The 20,064-nt window shown below is 38.7% G+C and overlaps 2 protein-coding genes across 3 annotated transcripts in view; one reads left to right on the top strand and one right to left on the bottom strand.

Moving 5' to 3' along the window:
- ctns (cystinosin, lysosomal cystine transporter) overlaps positions 1-4,073 on the bottom strand; it is a 29,882-nt gene extending 25,809 nt beyond the window's left edge. For both annotated transcript variants that reach the window (XM_076727305.1, XM_076727306.1), the window contains exons 1-2: positions 3,942-4,073; positions 2,317-2,374 (exon numbers count right to left, since the gene is read on the bottom strand). The gene's annotated coding sequence lies outside the window, so the exon portion shown is untranslated. The remainder of the gene's footprint in view (positions 1-2,316; positions 2,375-3,941) is intronic.
- Positions 4,074-15,509: 11,436 nt separating this feature from the next.
- mrpl55 (mitochondrial ribosomal protein L55) lies at positions 15,510-19,068 on the top strand. The gene is made up of 3 exons (XM_076721517.1): positions 15,510-15,650; positions 15,980-16,202; positions 17,665-19,068. The coding sequence occupies exons 1-3, from the start codon at positions 15,598-15,600 to the stop codon at positions 17,812-17,814; spliced, it is 426 nt and encodes a 141-aa protein (XP_076577632.1). The 5' UTR covers positions 15,510-15,597; the 3' UTR covers positions 17,815-19,068.
- Positions 19,069-20,064: the final 996 nt, after the last annotated feature.

Genomic DNA, 20,064 nt, shown 5'->3' with positions numbered 1-20,064 from the left:
TGTAACTTAAAATGACATTGTTATCATCCATTAAATCTGTTATATATATAATGTCTTTCTTAAACCAACTGCTCTTGAAGATTGATTTTCGATTAAGTGATATTACTCTATTGTTCCATAAGATTGAGTTATGGGGAGAAAAGTTGTGGGTAAATATCATTTTCCAAAAATGCAAAACCTGCTTGTGAAAATTAGATAGCTTGATCAGGATCTTGTTCACCTCGAAATCACATCTCAAAATAAAGTCTAAACCTCCTATTTTTTCAAACAAGGACCTTGGAATGTGGAACCACATGGAGTTTGACTGTGACAGACAAGATTTTATGCAGTTAATTCTAAAGGTGCCAACCACAGATTCAAATTCTGGAGCTTTGATGCCACCTTTATCATATTCTTTCACAAGCAGCTTTAGATAGAATGGTTCTGCCAAAGATAGTAAGGTCCCTGGTTAAACAGTGACTAAGTGATTTTTTCATATCCATAATACGGTTAGAAATATTAGTGTCTTCTCGTCTAATTAAGTTTTTAGATATCGTCAGCCCTAGGTATTTAACTTCAGATACAACTCTAATTGAAGCAATAGAGGAGTCAGAATTTGTATGAATAGGGAGTAGTTCGCATTTTTTGATATCAAAAGATACACCAGATGCTTTAGAGAAGATTGAGATAATATTTAGTTTTATCTACCATTGATTTATCTTTTAAAAAGATAGATGTATCATCTGCAAATTGACTTATTTTAAACTCTTTGTTAAAAATTGTTATTCCTTGTATGTCATTGGAATAATTGATTAGTAATGTTAACATTTGTGTTGCCAATATGAAAAGCTTTGGGGAAATAGGGCAACCCTGTCGAATTCCACGTATCACCTTAAATCCAGGAGTCATTCCTGGGTTCAGAGAGACCGTGCTACTGATGTCAGTATAAAGCATTTCAACGATGTCACAGAATTTACTTCCAAAGCCCAAGAACTGTAACATTTTCAACAAAAAGGGATGTTCAATTGCGTCAAAAACCTTGAAGAAGTCTAAAAACAACACATAACTGTCTGTTGTGATATATTCTCTATAATCTAATAGGTCAAGAATCAGTCTAGTATGGTTATGTATGTTTCTACCTTTCACAAAGGTTGACTGGCACTCATCCACTAATTGTGATAACCCCATATCCAGTCTATTAGAGTATATATGTGCTAGTAACTTGTAGTCATTACATAATAAGGTAATTGGCCTCCAATTATCCAGCAACAGTTTAATCTTATTAGGCTTTGGAATTAAAGTGATAACACCCCTTTTCATGGTAGGGGACAGATGACCAGATGAAATACATTCCAAAACGGTATTATAAAGCAGTACTCTTATATCATTCCAAAAATGGATATAAAATTCCACTGTTAACCCATCCAGTCCTGGGGACTTTCCTTTTGACATCCGCCCAATCGCTATATCTAACTCTTCAATTCTAAGCTTATCCTGCATATGTTGACTAAAATTCTCATCAATGATTTTGCTACATTCCCTAATTTTTTGGAAAAATATTTGACAGTCATCCATTGAAAATTTGGATGTATACAACTTATTATAGAACTGTCTTATTTCCTCATTAACTTGGTCTTGGTTGTCAATGCTCATATTATTAAGTAGCTTATTAATTTCTTTTTTGTTTGTCTTTGCTTTTCTAAACTAAAGAAATAGGAAGTATTTTTTTCACCTTCCTGGAGCCAGCAAGCTCTTGAGCGTATAAATGCTCCTTTTGCTTTTTCCAGATATAGACTGTCCAGTTGGTTTTGTAGATTATTTAATTCGACTTGTTCTTCTAAGGATAAGTCTGTTTTTTGACAGAATCTATTCATATCATTAATAATGTCTTGTTGTTTTTGTTTTTTAGCTTTAGAGATTAATTTACTCATTTTAATGGCAATTTCTTTAGTTTTAAATTTAAACCACTCCCATTTACTCAAGGGTGACATTTCTAATTGATTAATTTCATTTAATAAGTTTTTGGTTTCATTGCAAAACTCGTTCATTGTCTAGAAGGCTATTATTAAACTTCCATAAAGAGTTAGGGATAGGCTTAACCCCACCTAGTTGAAAAGAAATTGAAACAGCACAGTAGTCAGTTAGGGGTGATGCTGATATTTCACATTTAAGGACCTCATTTATCCGGTTGGTAGAGATTAACCAAGAGATTATTTACTGTCATTAACTTGTACACTAATGTTTGTACTCCATATTGTCCATTAAACTAAAACAAATGAGACAAGTGAAGCATGTATTTGCAATTCAGCATATGTAGTTATTCATTTGTAACCTTACTTAATAGGGAGCAGTCACCAGCAGCCAGTGCCAGGGGCCAGTCAATGTCAGCAACAACCTAAAAGAAAGAGAGTGTCAGCAACAAGTACAACTGAGGAGGAAGATACTTTTGAGTTGAGTTGATTAAGTCATTTTGTCCAACTTTTGCCCCCTGCCCTGTGCTAAATCGATGCACTAGATCGATGGCTACACACCAAAATGTGTCCTGCCCTTGAATCTGTGCTTTCTCCAGCAATTGATCAAATTGCTGCAAATAAAGCCTGAAGTACTCTGTGAAGCATATTTCGTCTTGCCGCAGCTCCAAAACAAGCTGGAGATACACTCCAAGGTCTTTTCTTGCTCTAAAGGTTGTATGCACCCACAACTTCCTCTTGCCCATGACAACCTGTCTCATTCTCCTCCTGACAAGCAATGTCAGAATCTCTCTGCTCTTCAGTATACATCTTCCTGTTGCATAACCAACATCACATCCACTCAAATGGACTACAAACCAGAAAAGGTTTACTCACTGACTGCTAAATAGCGTAGTTAGTGTTGGGATCTGGTAGGAGCTGGATGTGTGTAAATGATGGGATTTCCTAGGATAGTGGTAGTACCTTGAAGGCATTGCCACTTTCAGAGGGTAGTTCAATTCTTAAACACTGTTGTGGATGTTTCTACTTTTCTGAGTGTCCCTCCTGTTTTATTTAGATATTAAGCAGATATTATACAAACCAAGTAGATTTGGTGCCTCAACCTTACAGTTTCGAGGGTGTATCACATAGTAGGGCTGTCCTGTGGCAATTGTGAGTCCAAAGGTAATAAGTCAAATTGGCTAGACATTGGAGAGAGCCTCAATATTCCATGTCATTCATTCTGACTGATCTCAGTGTGAAGGAAAGGATGCGGTAGTGGCCACCCCTGAAATGAAAGTGAAAGGCAGGACCTGTGTTTGAGCCAATTATCTGAGGAGTGTTTATTTTCGTATCATTCTCTTCCATAGCCTACTTTTGGGGGTACAATTTTTTAGGACTTAATAAAGTCTAGAGGCTTTATTATATTGGTATTGTGCCACTATGTTGTGTTGTGATATTAATAATTAATGATATTATTTAATCTTTATTTGGTTCAATGTACAGTCTGTATGGGAAGATTAGGGTCTTCCACAGACGAGCAGTGTAGGCCCACAGTTATCACTCTTTACACACAGATTTACATCAAAATTTTCTAATAACCCTGCTCTCTGTCAAAATATAAAAGTCCAACGTTAGTCTAATCATTTAAAAAAAAAAATGAAAGACAGAAATGATTTATTAACGTTAGTAACTAACAGTAGTAGCAGATGGCATCAGTGCGTTAGATCAGTCCCGCGGCTATAGCGCTTAAGAGGTGATATAACGTTATATCGTTATAGCATCTCCAGACACAATTGAACGTCAGGTGTCCAAATTCCTTGATGTTTGACGAAAAAAACTTGCACTGAATAAACCTAGATCATTCTTCTATCTGCGCCCTTTGTTCTCGGAGAATACGTGAAAGCTACAGATGCATTTTACAGTTAGTTATCGACGTCAACAGCATACTAAATGAGCATAACGAAAGTTTACATTTGCTTTTAGAGAACCAGTAAAAATAATGAAACTTACAGCAGTCCTTTCAGCCACTTCCTCATAAACAGGTCATATGACTAGCAGTCGTCTTCTTCTTCTTCTTCTTCTTCTTCTTCTTCTTCTTCTTCTTCTTCTTCTTCTTCTTCTTCTTCTTCCTCTTCTTCTTCTTCTTCTTCTTCTTCTTCTTCTTCTTCTACTACTACTACTACTACTACTACTACTACTACTACTACTACTACTTCTTCTTCTTCTTTGGTGGTTGGCAAACAACGTTTGGTGCATTACCGCCACCTTCTGAAATGGAGTGTGGGTCTGGATACTCCTATATCACAGCCTCTTGATTAACCCAGTTCTCCCAAAAAATAAAAATAAAAATTTAAAATATAATTCACAAGAATTCTACTGCATTATGTCTCTAGTCCTCAAAGGAACTCCCTCTCCTTGCAGTTGCTGTATTAATTGTTGCCTTGCCTGATTATATTTAATACATGATGCTCTATGGTATGATGCTCTATGCACATGCTCTATGGTCTCTAATGTCTGAGGTCTACACTCACTACAGTAGCCATTATCATGTTTATTAATTAAAACCAATGTATTATTTAGACCAGTATGACCAAATCTCATTCTGGATATCATATCCTCCTGCTGTGTCGTCCTATATGTACCTATAGCATTGCCCACATACCTTGGTATGTTATAATAGCCTCTGCCCGTGCTTGCTCTATCCCATTCTGATTGCCAGTTTTTCTTCAGCTTGGACTTAACTATGCTTTTTATTTCTGATTTACTATAGGTAATATTTAGACTGACTTCAGGCAAGGTGGTAGCTTCTTTAGCATTCTTGTCTGCCAGTTCATTTCCTGATACTCCTCTATGAGCTGGCACCCACAAAAAGGCAATGTTAACCCCAGAGCATTGCAATCTATGCACCAACTGCAAAATATCCACTATAATGTTTTTCCTGGACTTTGAAGTCCCATTCTGGATACTTAGCAGTGCAGAGGAGGAATCTGATGCAATTACTACCCTCTTTGGCCAATTATCCTCTACCCATGAAAGTGCAGTGAGAATTGCTACTAACTCTTCTTTATATACAGCTAGATTGTCATTTAGCCTTTCCCTTCTGCTAATCTTGTACCTAGGTATAATAAATGCTGCACCCACTGTTATTTTCTGTTTTTGATGCATCTGTATACACTATTACCCTATCACCATAATTATCTTTGATATACAGCTCTACATCAGAGCTATTGATTTCCCCAGTGTTTTTGAGTTCTATAAGGTCTAAATCAACTACAGGGCTTTCCATCATCCACAATGGGACTGCTGGGAAGTTGACTGCAGGACTCGCTTCAATGTTACGCAGATGCATTTCTTCAACTTTTTGAGCTATAATCCATCCAAAACTTCTGGTCTGTTTTTTGTCTTTCTCCTGACATTTAAGAAGGACAGAATGGCATATATGATCTTCTTTGTGCCCCTTTAGGTTTGCCCAGTACACTAATGATAACTGATCCCTCCTCATATAAAGAGGCATCTCCCCCATCTCAACCTGCAATGCATTTACAGGCGTCGTCCTCCTAGCTCCACAACACAATCTCAATGCTTGATTCTGAATGACATCCAGTTTCTTTAAAAGAGTATTGGCTGCTGATCCATACACTACACCCCCATAGTCAAACACTGATCTTATAAGTCCTATGTATATAGTTCTCATGGCTGGCCTACTTGCTCCTCATTCCACTCCTTGCAAGCAACGCATAACATTCAACACTTTTTTACATTTGGCTATCATTTTCTGCATATTCACAGACCATGTTAACCTCTTATCAAACCATAAACCTAGGTATTTCAAATTGTTAACTCTTTCTGGAGCTTTACCTGAAATTTTTAGAACTACCTCTTGATTAATATGTTTCCTTGTAAAGAACATAGTTTTAGTCTTGTCTATGGATATTCTGAATCCCCACTCAAGAGCCCATTTCTGGACAGCATTTACTGCTTGCTGCATCTTACCTACAACATGGTTGACATTCCTTCCTCTCTTCCACATGGCTCCATCATCTGCAAATAAAGCCACCTTAATAGACCCATCTATACTCTTAAACACATCATTAATCATTAACAAAAATAATACTGGACTAATAATACTGCCTTGAGGAGTACCATTCTCCACTGAATACTCTTTACTATAAAACCCATTGATCTTAACTATGATCTTTCTCTCTGATAGAAAATCCCTGACCCATTGGCACATCCTTAACACCTAACATTTGAAGTTTGATGAGAAGGCCCTCCCTCCACATCATATCATAGGCCTTCTCTACATCAAAAAAGATCGCCAGCACTGTCTCTCTATTTATCTGTGCCTTCCTTATCTCGTCTTCCAGCGCAACTACTGGGTCCATGGTTCCTCTACTTTTCCTAAAACCACTCTGGTAGCTCTGCATTAGACCTTTTGTCTCTAGCCAGAAAACCAGCCTATCATTGACCATCCTCTCCATAATCTTCCCTATTTGGGACATTAGTGCAATTGGCCTGTAGTTACTTGGATTCTTACCATCTTTCCCTGGTTTCCTAATTGGGATGATTATCGATACCTTCTATTCATCTGGAATAACCCTTTCTATCCAATCCTTATTAAACAGACGTAACACTACATCTTTCCCCTTGACACTTAAATTCTTTATCATAGCATAACAAATCCTATCTTTCCCTGGCATAGACTCACCAACTTTCCTCAATGCCCTATTGAACTCCTGTATAGAAAATTCTGTATTTAACATCCCACATTGCCCATCATCCTCATATAACTCACCTCTATATTTTGCTATTGTTGATTCCCTCCCATTATACTCTGTTGTGTATAAATGATGCAGCAATGAAGTGAAGATGATGAAGAAGTTCTCCGCCGATACTGTCTTGTTCATATATAAAAAGGTTTATTAAAGCAAGTACAGCATCTCAGACAGCATGCTATGTCTGGGTGGTTTCAGCCAATAGAATCAACACACACATACAGCATCTCAGACATGAATTATATGGGGGAGTTGTGTTCATACAACTAACACAGAAAGGTTGAAGAAGACCTAATATGGTTATGGCAGAGCATATACTGCAAAATAAAAGAGAGCCTAATACAGTCATGGCCTCTCAACGTTTATGTTAAAAGTTTACATTATATACAGGTGGAAAGATTCCTCAAGCCCAGGAGGTAAGAGTTTCCTGCAGAAGAGCAGATACTACAACTCCTCTTGCGTTAAATGTCCTGAACTGTGCACTTTAACTAACACCTTTGCTACTGCCTCAGTTTTCTCTCTGCAATTAGTAATAATCTTTTGATCGTCAAACTCCTTTCCATTCCCCCTCATTTTCTTGACCATGCCCCATACTCTCTGTATTGGGGTGGTTCTCCCAATAGAGTCACAGAACTTCTTCCAGTGTTCTCTCTTGGTCTTCTTTATAGTACACCTTACTTTCCCCTGACACCTCTTATATTTGATTAAATTTTCATAATTATTTCTTTTTTAAAATTCTAAATGCCTTATTCCTGTCTCTAATAACTTCCCTACATTCCTTAGACCACCAAGGAACAACTCTACTCCTTTCTTTTAGCTCTGTCTTAGGAATGGTACCATCTGCAGCAGTAATTATACCATTAGTTATATCTCTACACAACAACTCAATACTTTGATTTTTGTTAACCCTCAGTAGCTCACTCTCACTTATCTCTGAAAATGTATCCCAATCAGCCCTCCCCAGAATCCACCTACCATCCCTCACATTATGTTCTCTGACCAGTTCCAATTCTATTTGAGTCACTGCAGGATAGTGATCACTACCTATAGTACTTTCCCTTAATACTTCCCAACTACACCTATCAGCCACTTCTTTAGTGGCAATGGTAATATCTATTGCTGATTCACTACCTTTTGTCACATCTATTCTTGTGTATGTTCCATCATTCAAGCACACTAATTCATATTCATCCAAAAACTCTTCTATCACACCACCATTGACATCATCCTTATCTCCCCAAAGAGAAATGTGCGCATTAAAATCCCCACACCAAATTACCTCCCCACTTAAATTTCCCCAGATCTCATCTAATTGCCCCTGAACTAATGGTTTACAAGGATTGTAAAAATTGATGACACTCACACCTTCCTCTTTTGTCCACACCTCTGTAACTATGTATTCCAGTTCTTTACCTCTCTGTAATTCCCTATACTGCAAACCTCTTTTAATAAATGTAACACATCCTCCACCATTTCCCTCTCCCCTGTCCCTTCTAAGGCTTGAATACCCTTCAATAACAAATTCTTAAGACTGCTTTAGCCAAGATTCCTGAACACAAATTACATCTGGCTTGCTTTCCAAGTCCTGCACAAACCCTTTAAATTCTTGACCATTAGCAATAAGGCTTCTAGCATTCCATAGCACTATCGTTAAGAATGATTTATCGATGGTGAAGGTGATGGTGATACAGGCTCAGCTGACTCGTCCTGCATAAGATCTGTCTGAATCTTTTCCCAAGACAGATTCCCCATATTCAAAAATTTTGCTGCTGCTTTCACAATCATTTTTATTTTCTCCGTTTTCGTTTTCACTTGGTCTACACAATTTATCACATAAGCAATAAATAATACTAAATTCTCTGTGCCGACTATAGGTGCATCACTCTGACTTTTATTTGACACTTGTGCTCCCACTCCTTTAGACCTAGGCTTACTCCTCTCATTCACTACTTTGACCGCCTCAGCATAGGATAAATTCCTATTTGTTCGAACTTGCTGTACTATTACCACCTGCTTTTAACTGGGCAGCCGCCGTACGCTGCTGTATGATCTCCACCACAGTTACAACATTTTCTCCCCTCCTCCTCACACTCTCCATACTCATGCTCCCCTCCGCATTTCCCACACCTCTGTCTTCCTCTACAGACTTTTGCTATGTATCCATATTTTTGATATATAAGCAGTGTGTGTGTGTGCGCGCGTGTGTTTTTTTTTTTTATGTCAGTGTGAGTTCAGTGTTTTATATTTTCATATACATTCCTGTTGTTACAAAAGTTGTTTGTTGTGAGAGTGAGCTTGTGAGTGGGAAAGAGTGTTAATGTGTGTGTGAGAGTGAGATTGTGTGAGTGAGTTTCTGTTCAGAAAGTTCAGTGTTTTTCTAGTTTTCTTCGTATAAAACTGTTTTTAACATAGTTAACATAGTTTGTCATAGGTCACATTAAAAACAATTATGTCAAAAATCATGTCTGTTGTGGAAAATCCATGTAGAATGTTGCCAAAAACGTATTTTAATGACGTTTATATAACATTGAAAGTTAAACATCTATTCAGCGTCTCGAAAAGACGTAAAAATAACTTTCATTCTGGCTACCTATACAACGTCTGCTTGACGTTCATTAATTACGTACCAAAAACGTATTTTAATGACGTCTATATAACATTGAAAAATTAACATCTATTCAACGTCTGGAAAAGACGTAAAAAAAACCTTTCATTCTGGCTTCTCTGAGGACGTCTTCTGGATGTACGAAGAACATGTCTTTTTGACGTTTTTTGGACCACTTTTTGCTCACTGGGAAGTTGATCTTATCTCATGTATGTTGTTTTAGCATATATAAAAGTGTGTGTGTGTATAAACATGACTGGGACATGGCAGCAAGTCAAGAATACAAGAACATCTTGCAGAATGGTAAGCGCCCTGACTAATACTTAAGAATGCACAATAACCACTTTTTACATCATAGCTGTGTCAAGAATGTCACTCTATTTATGAGGTTGTGATGATGAGATTTTGTATTGACAGGTGAATTCTCTGGTGTCTTGCTGGGGGACGGGGTATGCCTGCCAGCCTTTTCTCCTGACACCGTACACAGACCCCCAGGAAGCACAGCAGGCCTACAATCATGCCCATGCCAGGACACGGGCCAGGATTGAAATGACCTTTGGCCTCCTGAAGGCACGCTTTCATTGTCTTCATGACTTACGGGTCAGCCCTTTGAGGGCATGTGACATCACTGTGGCCTCTGCTGTCCTCCACAATGTGGCCTGCCTGAGGAAGGAGAGGGCCCCCAGAGTGCCATCACACATGGACTGGAACAATCCTGCCATCTTCCTTGATGACGACAGTGGTCGGCTGGTCAGGGACCAATATATGTTGAATTATTTTAGTTAACATGCATGCTTTAAATTTCAGTTAAATATGTCCTGCATTGGCAGAAATGCATGCTGTGAATTTTGGCAGATGAATTTGTGTGTTTTTTTTTTTAAATTTAGATTGATTTGGCCTCTTATGTTTGTGTGTGTAAACAAGCTTGCAGGGAGGCTACTCCATCCATTCGTTTGTCTGTTCATTTGTTGTGTACGGATTTGTCCTGCATTTATTTGTGTAGACATGTGGGGTGTATTATATACAGACCTTTGAATGTGTATTTATTCTTGTGTTGTATAATATGCTTTGATTCTGTTCTTTCTATCTTGTCACAATCTCGGTCTCTCATCCACCTCCGATCACTCAGCTGCAGTGTTTTTTCCACTCTCACTCCCTCTGCTCCACTCTACCTGCCAGCCGCGCCCACCTCATCAGCTCTACTCTGATCACCTGCTGACACAGCTGCAGCTCATCATAATCAGCCCTGCATATAAGCCTCTCCAGCACTCTCACTCGTTGCCAGATTGTTTTTCTGCAGTATGTGAGATTTTCCAGCGCTATCCTGTTTGATCACCCGTTGCCGACTTTGCCTGTTCCCGACCTGCTCTCCTCGTCTGCCTCCCGGTAAACTTACCTGCCTTCCGTCCCTGACCTCGTGCTCTGCCTCAGCGTTTCTGGTGTCTGACTGCTCTGCTGGGAACGATTCATCCGCCTGGCTTTGGCTTTCCTCTTGCCTGCTCCCCATCGGTACTTCTGCTTACGTGGACTGCTCATCTGGCTTCGACCCCCCCCCCCCCCGCGCCTCCGGCTACTCCTCTTCTCTCTGCCCGCCGGCACCGCTGCTCGATCAACTGTCTCTTCGGCTGCGGAGCTTCCTCCTCGTCATCAGCGGCTTTAGTAAGCTACTTCTCTTTCCCTCGCTTGAGCCCCAGAGACATTGTGAGAACTCTCAGCCCGGAGAACGAACTTAATTCCGAGTTACTTACTCTGATCCATACCTTGTTTCCTGTGGTAATAAATAAAGGTCATTACTAAGTGTTCCTGCTCTCCGTTGTACTGCATTTGGGTCAAAAACACGCCCAATTCATATCTTGTAGAGACTTCAGTTTTGAAAGGAACTGATGCTTTGATTTATCCTTATTCAATAAAGGAACATCATGTTACTCTTTGATGTGTATTTATATTTATATTGGATGTGTATTTTATATATAGTCTATGGGAAACTGTCTAATGATTGCAACATCATCTAAAATCATCATTTATCTACAATGATTGAAATTAATGAAATTAATTAAAATTGAAATGAATGATTCTTATGTTTTGTGTTAATGTTTAAATAATGACTGGATGAGTGGATCTAGTTGAATGTGATAACAATGTGTAGTGGGCAGTAGAATAACTATTGGTTTCCGTTTGTGATGACTGCTGACTGAGATAAGGGATGAGATTAAATAGATCCTGGAACTTAGCCTGGTCTGGAGCAGTCTAGCTCCACAGAATAAATCTCCACGGTAACTTATCCCATAACATATCCCACTTTCCACTATCCTGCTTTTGTGCAACCGGATCACAGATAAGTTGAGCCAGGATAACCAACATATCCCGGCTTAATCCCTTATCGTAGTTTTGTGCAACGGGCCCCTGGCTCTCACCACTCATGTTATCTTACAACTCTGGATGGTACAAGGACATTCTTGGGTTACACAAATGCAATGGAAGACCACAGGATGAGAACACATAAAATCACATGAAAAGACCAAATTGTTGCACGGTACTTTTTGTTGTCTTATCACCTTCTTCATTCCCCTGTACTTCTACGTGCTCTGCCAAAATTTATATTGTTAGATCTGGTATGGCCCCAATTTTCCCACATACACATAAACATAAAATATATGCAATAAAGTATAAGTATGAGAGTAAAACTAAGAGAAAAGAATGTTTATAAGTATGTAAACATAGAATAGCAGCAATTCTTAAAATATAAGTATATAAACATAAAGTAATAGTAAATGTTAAAAATACAACAAAAATATAAGCAACAATAACAGCAATTGCACCAATCCTAAGTTGTAGCATACCAGAATGACAGGGAGAAACTCAGCTAAAAGCCTCTACCAAGCATTGCCACCAAACGAAACATAATTCATATCCCAAAAAATTATATGGTATCATATGTAAGCAGAGAGTCCAAAGGTCCTGGTTGTTTACATAAAGAGGAGGGGGTTTCTGGAGTGGGGGGAGCGCTCATCATTTGATATACTGTCTCTGGGGTTACTTCCTTCTGAATTGTCATTGGAGTTTCTATGGTGAACTTTGGTGCTGCCCCTCGAATCTCTTGACTCTGACTGGTCGATAGAGGTGTCAATCATTAAATTGGACCACTGGGTTGCTGAGACATTGACCGGTGTAACGGTGCTGTTCTCGCTGCAGAACGCATGCAACATTTACAGGGCTGACTATGGCCCTTTACAGCAATGGGGGATAGAGCAGTGAGTTTTATCTATAATAACCTACTTAACTTCACTGTTCATACACCATAATAAACTAAATATAGTAAGCCAATGCCACAAATTCAGATCTTTTTTTTTCTTGGACATATAGCCAAGTTTTTCCTAAGCAAATACTGTATATTACACATGAAACACTTTACAGATATACACTGAAAATGTATTGACTGCAGTCATGAATATTTGCACATGGAAATACAGTACAAGTCAGGTATTTACTGACTTCATATTAGAAAAATGTGAATACAGATGTTGACATTGTAAAACCTGTTGACTAACATAATGTTCAATTTTCTCAGTCATTACAGGTATTTAGCTTATAGGAGCTTTGTGAGCTAGTACTGGGGCTTCCATGGGCGGAAGATACATGTAGTCATCCCATCATGCATAGTACTTCGGATACATCCGGAGTTTCCTGGCACCCAGGGAAGATACAGAGGCTGATTGAATCTTGACACGTAGCTGGCGATGACCTCCTCCTTGTCTGGATGCTCATATTGTGAAGACATGTCCGGCGGGATGTTTACCTTCAGAATCTGAGCTCTGTACGATGATGACTTGACAAAGACCTTCTCCATGATCATGTCCATCAAATCATCAAAATACCCTGTGCAATACACAGACAAACACACACACACACACACACACAAAAGTGAATCACTAGTATAATTTACTAGACTATTCAACAACTGTTAACATAGTGACATTTTGCACTTTGAATTTTGTAGTTTCTCAGGTATTTAAGTGTGTATTTTTTGGGGGGGGGGTTTATTTATTGTGTTGAAAGTAACGAGTTGCGGTTCTTTGTGTCATGTGCAATATAAATGTTTATTTTTCATGTGAAAAAAAAAAGAAATGAACACTTATGGAATGTTGCCTCAGTCTTCACTGGTTTGGCTCTGCACTCTCCCTTCATGGATTTTGGAAAGCTCAGTTTTGAAAGAGGATCCCCTGATGGTTTGGTGACTTGTCCTCTATCAGCATTCTTGTTGTAATGCAGTGCATTACAACATTAGTCCTTGCAAGACACAGTAGCAGTTGTATCAAAAGTATATTGTTATAACAGGGCATACTTGGGAGTAAAACATGACAGCACTGTTACAGTATAAACTCAAGCACTAAAAGCTGCAACAGCTCACTGCTACACTTGACCAACAGCAGGTAACTGTAATGACGCACTGGCCTATATAAAAAAAGAGAACTGACATCAACTTCATCTTACATGTATAGCTAGGCCAGCAGCTACATACAGCGTAAAAAAGGATCACTCTTAAATAAACTCCAAGAGAAGAAACTCATTGCACAGAATGGTTGGCTTGGAGTGTAAATTGTGCTGTGATGTAGCAGTCTCAACCATACATTTGTTTTGCCCTGGGCTATGCTAAAATGTTCCAGTTTAGAAATATTTCGAAATGCAATATTTTCATAAATTCCTGAAGCTTAGACCCAGGGATGATGATGGATACACTAGTATGTGATATGAAATGAAAAGAGGGATGAAAGAATGAGGGTTGAGGGGTGAAGGGATGAAAGAATGAAGGTTGAGAGATGAAGGGATGAGGGGATGGGGGTATGAGGGTTGAGGGATGGAAGGGTGAAGGGGAGGAGGGATGAGGGATGGTAGGATGAGGGGTGAGGTTAAAGAGGATGAAAGGGGAAGGGGAAGGAGAAGGAAGAAAAGGACAAAAGAATGGATGGTGGACTCCGGGCCTTGGATGTATGGGGGGTGCGATGTTAGATTGGTGTTGGCTGCTGGTTTGGTGACAAGAGGAGCCCGGGGAAGGTAGAGACTCAGGGTGGGGCAGCTGTCTCTTCTGATGTCCTTGGGTTCTAGTTAATCCCCCGGTGGTTCCTGTATTGAGATGGGAGAGAAGGGAGAGAGAAAGAAGAGAGTAGAAGAGGGGGGTTTAGGGGGGAGGGGTGCAGAAAACAAGTCAAAGGGGAAATGAGGGAATCAGGAGTGCTTAAATACCTTGCTGATGTGTTTAAGGCGTGGTCTTGTTCCTGAACTTAGTTGTTAAACTTAATTTAGCGAACATTACTTTTTTAACAAAACATATTGATGTAAGTACATACATATGTTTATGTAATTATTGTAACTTAGTGCATTTAGTACTAACTGGCAAAAATTGCAGTTATATCTCTTTGTACTGACACATTCAAATTGCCTGCCGAGAAGATCTGAAATCTATGTGAAACAAAAGACAATCAAACATTTTGAACTTGGTTGTTGTGACTCTCTACTCTTCTGTGTTCGAAATTGCATACTCATGTGCATCTTACTGCCATGCCCTACTGCCATAAAGTACTATTGCCAATATTCTTATGAGAAAAACTCCTGATGTCATATTGGACTTGAGAAATACTATTGCACTTGAGAAACACTAAGTCTATGTATATGCATAGTATATACAGTTTATAAACATACTGTCGCCAATATGGATAATAAATGGAGTTATGCACAGTTGAGAGAAATATACAACGACTTAGAAATCGCATCAGATGAAATGAATAATGTGACAATATTTTACCCTTGTTAACAATGGTGCAAAACAAAGTGGATATATGATGTAGAATGGGGAAAGATATACATCTGGGTATTTATATGGACTGCTGCATCAGATATATAATATGATTGAATTTGCCAGCAGATGTCGCCATTTTTGCATGTTTTTTTATAACGTGCTTCCAAACAGCGAAACCTTGTTGGTAATAATTGATTCAAAGTGATTCACAGCCCCAGTAAGCAGTTTTTCCCCACCATTACAGTTTATGATTATACCAACGGCCGAATCCTAAATGTCAAAAATCGTGAATGAACACAACAAAATCAAAATTTCAGAGAGACCGCTCGGAACGAGTCTTCGCATTGTTTCAGTAAGACATTTACTCTGTGAACTCCTGTGTGTGACTTTATAGTTAAGTGCTTCCTGTTTCCTGACAGGATAAACGACTGCACCAACCACTGGGTTGTTGTCAGACGATTAACAGTCGAATCTTGATTTACTGATTTCTTAATGGCGAATATGTTGTTAATGAACCTTCGTACTCAACAGAGTTTATTACCATGGTAAGACTCGCAGAATAATGTTTTGAAATGCATGTTTGCTAAGTAGAGTTCTGACAAGAAGGGCTCGTGTTCGTTCTCAAACGTTCTTTAAATGAAGGTACGGACACGTCAAATTTCGCTAAACCCAGTCTACTGTTTTGCTTCCCTTTGTCAAATGGCACAAGATAGCTATTTGCTAATGATACGTAACGATAAATATGGTCTATATTTTGATAAAGGAAAAGTACTTTAGCATGTTTTGGCAATGGTAACTGATAGCTACATCCGACATTTACAGTATATTTTTTTGTGTGTGGAAATGGTGGTCCTTTGTATGAACGGGCGAACAGGACCAGAGCAGGTTGCCTGTTACTGTTACCACTCCGTGCACAGACTGCAGGGCTCGTCCAGGCTTCAACTGTCCACACTCAAATTCCTCAGTTCAACTCAAACAGGACGTCAGTGGTACGCTGTGGTCGGCAGAGATATGAGAGACTGTACCCCGTGATCCTAGTCCGGCCTGATGGTTCTACAGTCAACATCAGATACAAAGAACCCAGACGCATCCTCATGGTTAGTGCACCACCTCATTCACTCTCTGCTCTGTTTCTGTGTAGGGCTTTCAAGCAATTTGTGAGAAATTAAATTTAAATGTCTCATTTTCACACAAAATTCAATTTCCAACATGGTGTAAAATAGTTTTGTCCACTCTACTTGCCCATGCTATAACAATTAACAAACTGCATTTTCTGGAGCAGTTTTTGATAGAAAATAAGATTAATTTGATTTTTCATTGGGATCTGGACCAACATCAAAATACATAGTGTTAGATAATCACAAAATAAATGTCAGCCAGCAGCTGCAGTTAATGAGTCTCACACTGTTAAGACACCCTTAAAGAGGTACTCTTTAATCAATTTTGATATTCCACTTCCATAAATTTGTTTCGATCAAAAAGAGGCTTCAAAACAGTATGTCACTGTTGCTCCACCAGCACATGCCAATCTCCACTTGCTTTATGATGATTCTTACTAACATGCCACTGTGCTATGCCAAAATGTAATACACATATACCACTTCTTACATTAAATTTTCCTTTTACAACACTAGTCTGCATTCACCCTTTCACACACACATTCATACGATGGTGAGGCCACCTGCTCATTACAAGCTTTTTAACCATTCACACACACACACACACACACACACACACACACACACACACACACACACACCAATGACACAGCATCTGGGGCAATTTAGAGTTTAATATACTGATGTAGACTGCTGAGGCCAGTGATTGAACCACCACCCTACTGAGCCACAGCTGGCAACTGTTAACCACCGTATAGCAAGCATTAATGTTAAATCTTTGTCCAAGACCATCCTCACGATCTAGCCATATGGCTATCTGAATAAGCCAGCCACAATAAGTGGTTACCTTATAGTATGATGTTGTGGTATTAGCTACAAGCTTTTACACCGTGCCTGCCTATTTCTGTGGAAGGAGAAGAAGAGGAGAGACAAGCTGTTTTCTTTCTAAATTTGGGGACATCCAGAGACACTCAAAAACAACAGTCAACATTAAAACAACAGTGGCTGAGATATCCTGACTTTCAGTCCCTCGTGGGTTGAGTTCTGTTATGAATTTGTTGTCTCCAGATCAAAGATTAGTTAACCTGATGACATCGTGATGACCTCATCTTTGTTATTTTGTCAGGCTTGACAAAGCTCCGCAAGAACCACAGAGCTGTTTTTCCTGTAGGAATAGTACTTCCCATAATTAATAAACAGGAAGTTATGATATTTATTTAAATCTTTTAATTTATAACAGGTTTTTGAAACATCTTGCTATGTCACAACCCCAACCCAACCTGTTAATACTGACATCTAACAGATGCACAGCACCAAAATCATAACCTGCATGCTCAAGATAATGACATGCACTGATCATATATCATATGAATCCATGAGTGTGTTAATATGTATTTTATGTTTTGTAAGTTTATTGATGTTTCTTCATGTTTTTTAAAAGATGCCAGTCAATATGTCCACGCTGTCTGACGAAGAGCGTCGAGCTCGACAGAAAAAGAGAGAAGTGAAGAAGACAAAAAAACAGACAGCGGTCCACTATGAAGAAGACTTCAAAGCTGATAAATACAGCCACTTCTGGAAGAAGAAATAATGTCTTGATATGTGAATGTAAAGCACAACTGGGGCATCATCCTTAAAAATCACTTCTCACTCATTCTGAAGTTTCCATTTGTACACAATATCTTTAACTTGGATTGTTTTCTTGCCAAGAAGGTGATTCCTCCAGAAGATTCAGTTGTGGGATATTCAAACCCAGACTAATGACATTTGGCAGGATGACTGACTGAATACCATGTGTACCAGGGGTAGCTCTGTTGCTGAGTTATACTATGAGTTTGGGGTTATTTTTCTTGAATTGTAAATAACCCATTAAAGCTGGAGACTGTAACAATGATAAAAGCTGTGTTTCCATGTGGTGAATTTTTTATAAAACACACAAATTTGTTTTTTGAAGCAGTTTGTACATACAGTGCTACTGTGATAGTGAAAACAGGAAACATCTTTCTAAAATTTAAAAAGTATGTTGGTAGCAGAAGTGGGCCATTGTAATCATTTAAGGTTGGATCATAGACTCTTCGTTACACACTTCATAAACACCCAGTAATAGAAGTACAACCCTGTTTCCAAAAAGTTGGGATGCTGTAAAAACAGATTGCAATCATTTGCAAATCCTTTTCAACCTATATTAAATTTAACACAGTACCAAGACAAAATATTTTCTGTCCAAACTGATTACTTTTTTGTCTTTGTATATATACAGTCATTCTGAATTTGATACTGGCAACACCCCAAACATATTTCTGAAACAGTCCACGAGTAAAAAGGTTAATTGATAGGTGATAGGTGACAGTGTCATGATTGATTATTTAAGGGGCAACCTCAAAAGGCTCAGTTGTTTATAAGTAAGGATGGGGCAGGATTCACCACTTTGTGAAAGTCTGTGTGGGCAAATAGTCCAGCAGTTTACGAATGTTTCTCAATGCACAATTACAAAAAGTTTAGGGATTTCACTATCTACAATCATATCAAAAGATCTGGAAAAATCTCTGCACTTAAGGGGCAAAACTGAAAACCAACATTGAATGCCTGTACTCTTCAGTCACTCAGGCAGCACTGCATCAAAACCTACATGATTATATAAAATATATTACTACATGGGGTCAGGAACACTACAGAAAACCATTGTTGGTAAATAGTTTGTTACTTTATCTACAAATGCAGGTTTTCCTCTGTGAATTAAAAGGGTGAAGCTTATGTTGGCATATTGGGTTAATCTGCAATGACATAGTAGACCACACCTTGTTGTGTATAAATGATGCAACGATGAAGTAAAGATGATGAAGAAGTTCTCCGCCGATACTGTCTTGTTTATATATAAAAAGGTTTATTAAAATAAGTACAGCATCTCAGACAGCATGCTATGTCTGGGTGGTTTCAGCCAATAGAATCAACACACACATACAGCATCTCAGACATGAATTATATAGGGGAGTTGTGTTCATACAACTAACACAGAAGGGTTGAAGAAGACCTAATATGGTTATGGCAGAGCATATACTGCAAAATAAGAGAGGGCCTAATACGGTCATGGCCTCTCAATGTTTATGTCAAAGGTTTACATTATATATGGGTAGAAGGATTCCTCAAGCTCAGGAGATAAGAATTTCCTGCAGAAGAGCAGATACTACAACCCAACAAAGACCATATTGCAAGAGTTTTGGGAGCATAACAAGGTCAGATTTTACAATTTTGGTTGGATAAGTAATGTTCACATGCTAAATGTACGCCTATGTAAACTAAAACTAAGCCCCTCTGTTCTATCATCTGCCATACCTCCTTAACAATTGATTATGCCATCCTTAGATCTACGTCTACAGCAAAAATGAAAAGGGAAACTCACACTTGTACCAAAGTGGAGAATAGTACAAAACTATATTGAGCAACACCAAGACAAGATACTCATATGTACAGAGGGTTGAAAAGAACTGGAGAATGGGTGTACATGTAAACCATGTTTCAGTGTACACAGCTGAATTACTCTGAATTTTATTAGCAATACAGTGGGTGGAAGAAAATAAACAACCCAGTGTTGTAATTGCCTCTGATAGCTTGTCAGCACTTTCAAGTATCAGGTCTGGAAAGCTGTCATGCAGGCAGGATATGGCGTATGATATCTTTCATGTGCTATTCAGGCTTCATTGTAGATGATTCGATATCTCTTTCCTTTGGGTTGTTGCTCTTGTAAGGGTGGAAAGAAGTGAGAAGGTTGACTACCTTCTCACTTCTTTCCACCCTTACATTTTTTTAGCTAATATGTCTACCGTAGACATATTAGCTAAAA

Source organism: Chaetodon auriga, chromosome 3 (genome assembly GCF_051107435.1).
Source record: "Chaetodon auriga isolate fChaAug3 chromosome 3, fChaAug3.hap1, whole genome shotgun sequence".
NCBI lineage: Eukaryota > Metazoa > Chordata > Actinopteri > Chaetodontiformes > Chaetodontidae > Chaetodon > Chaetodon auriga.
The sequence above is the reverse complement of the archived record's forward strand: the minus strand, read 5'-3'. Positions and strand labels throughout refer to the sequence as shown.

What these genes read in the sequence shown, in the direction of transcription:
- mrpl55 (XM_076721517.1), top strand. Translation starts at nt 15,598, where the DNA reads ATGGCGAATATGTTGTTAATGAACCTTCGTACTCAACAGAGTTTATTA. An exon ending in CAACAGAGTTTATTACCATG is followed by an intron (nt 15,651 to 15,979) that starts GTAAGACTCGCA and finishes ACGGGCGAACAG; the next exon opens with GACCAGAGCAGGTTGCCTGT. An exon ending in AACCCAGACGCATCCTCATG is followed by an intron (nt 16,203 to 17,664) that starts GTTAGTGCACCA and finishes GTTTTTTAAAAG; the next exon opens with ATGCCAGTCAATATGTCCAC.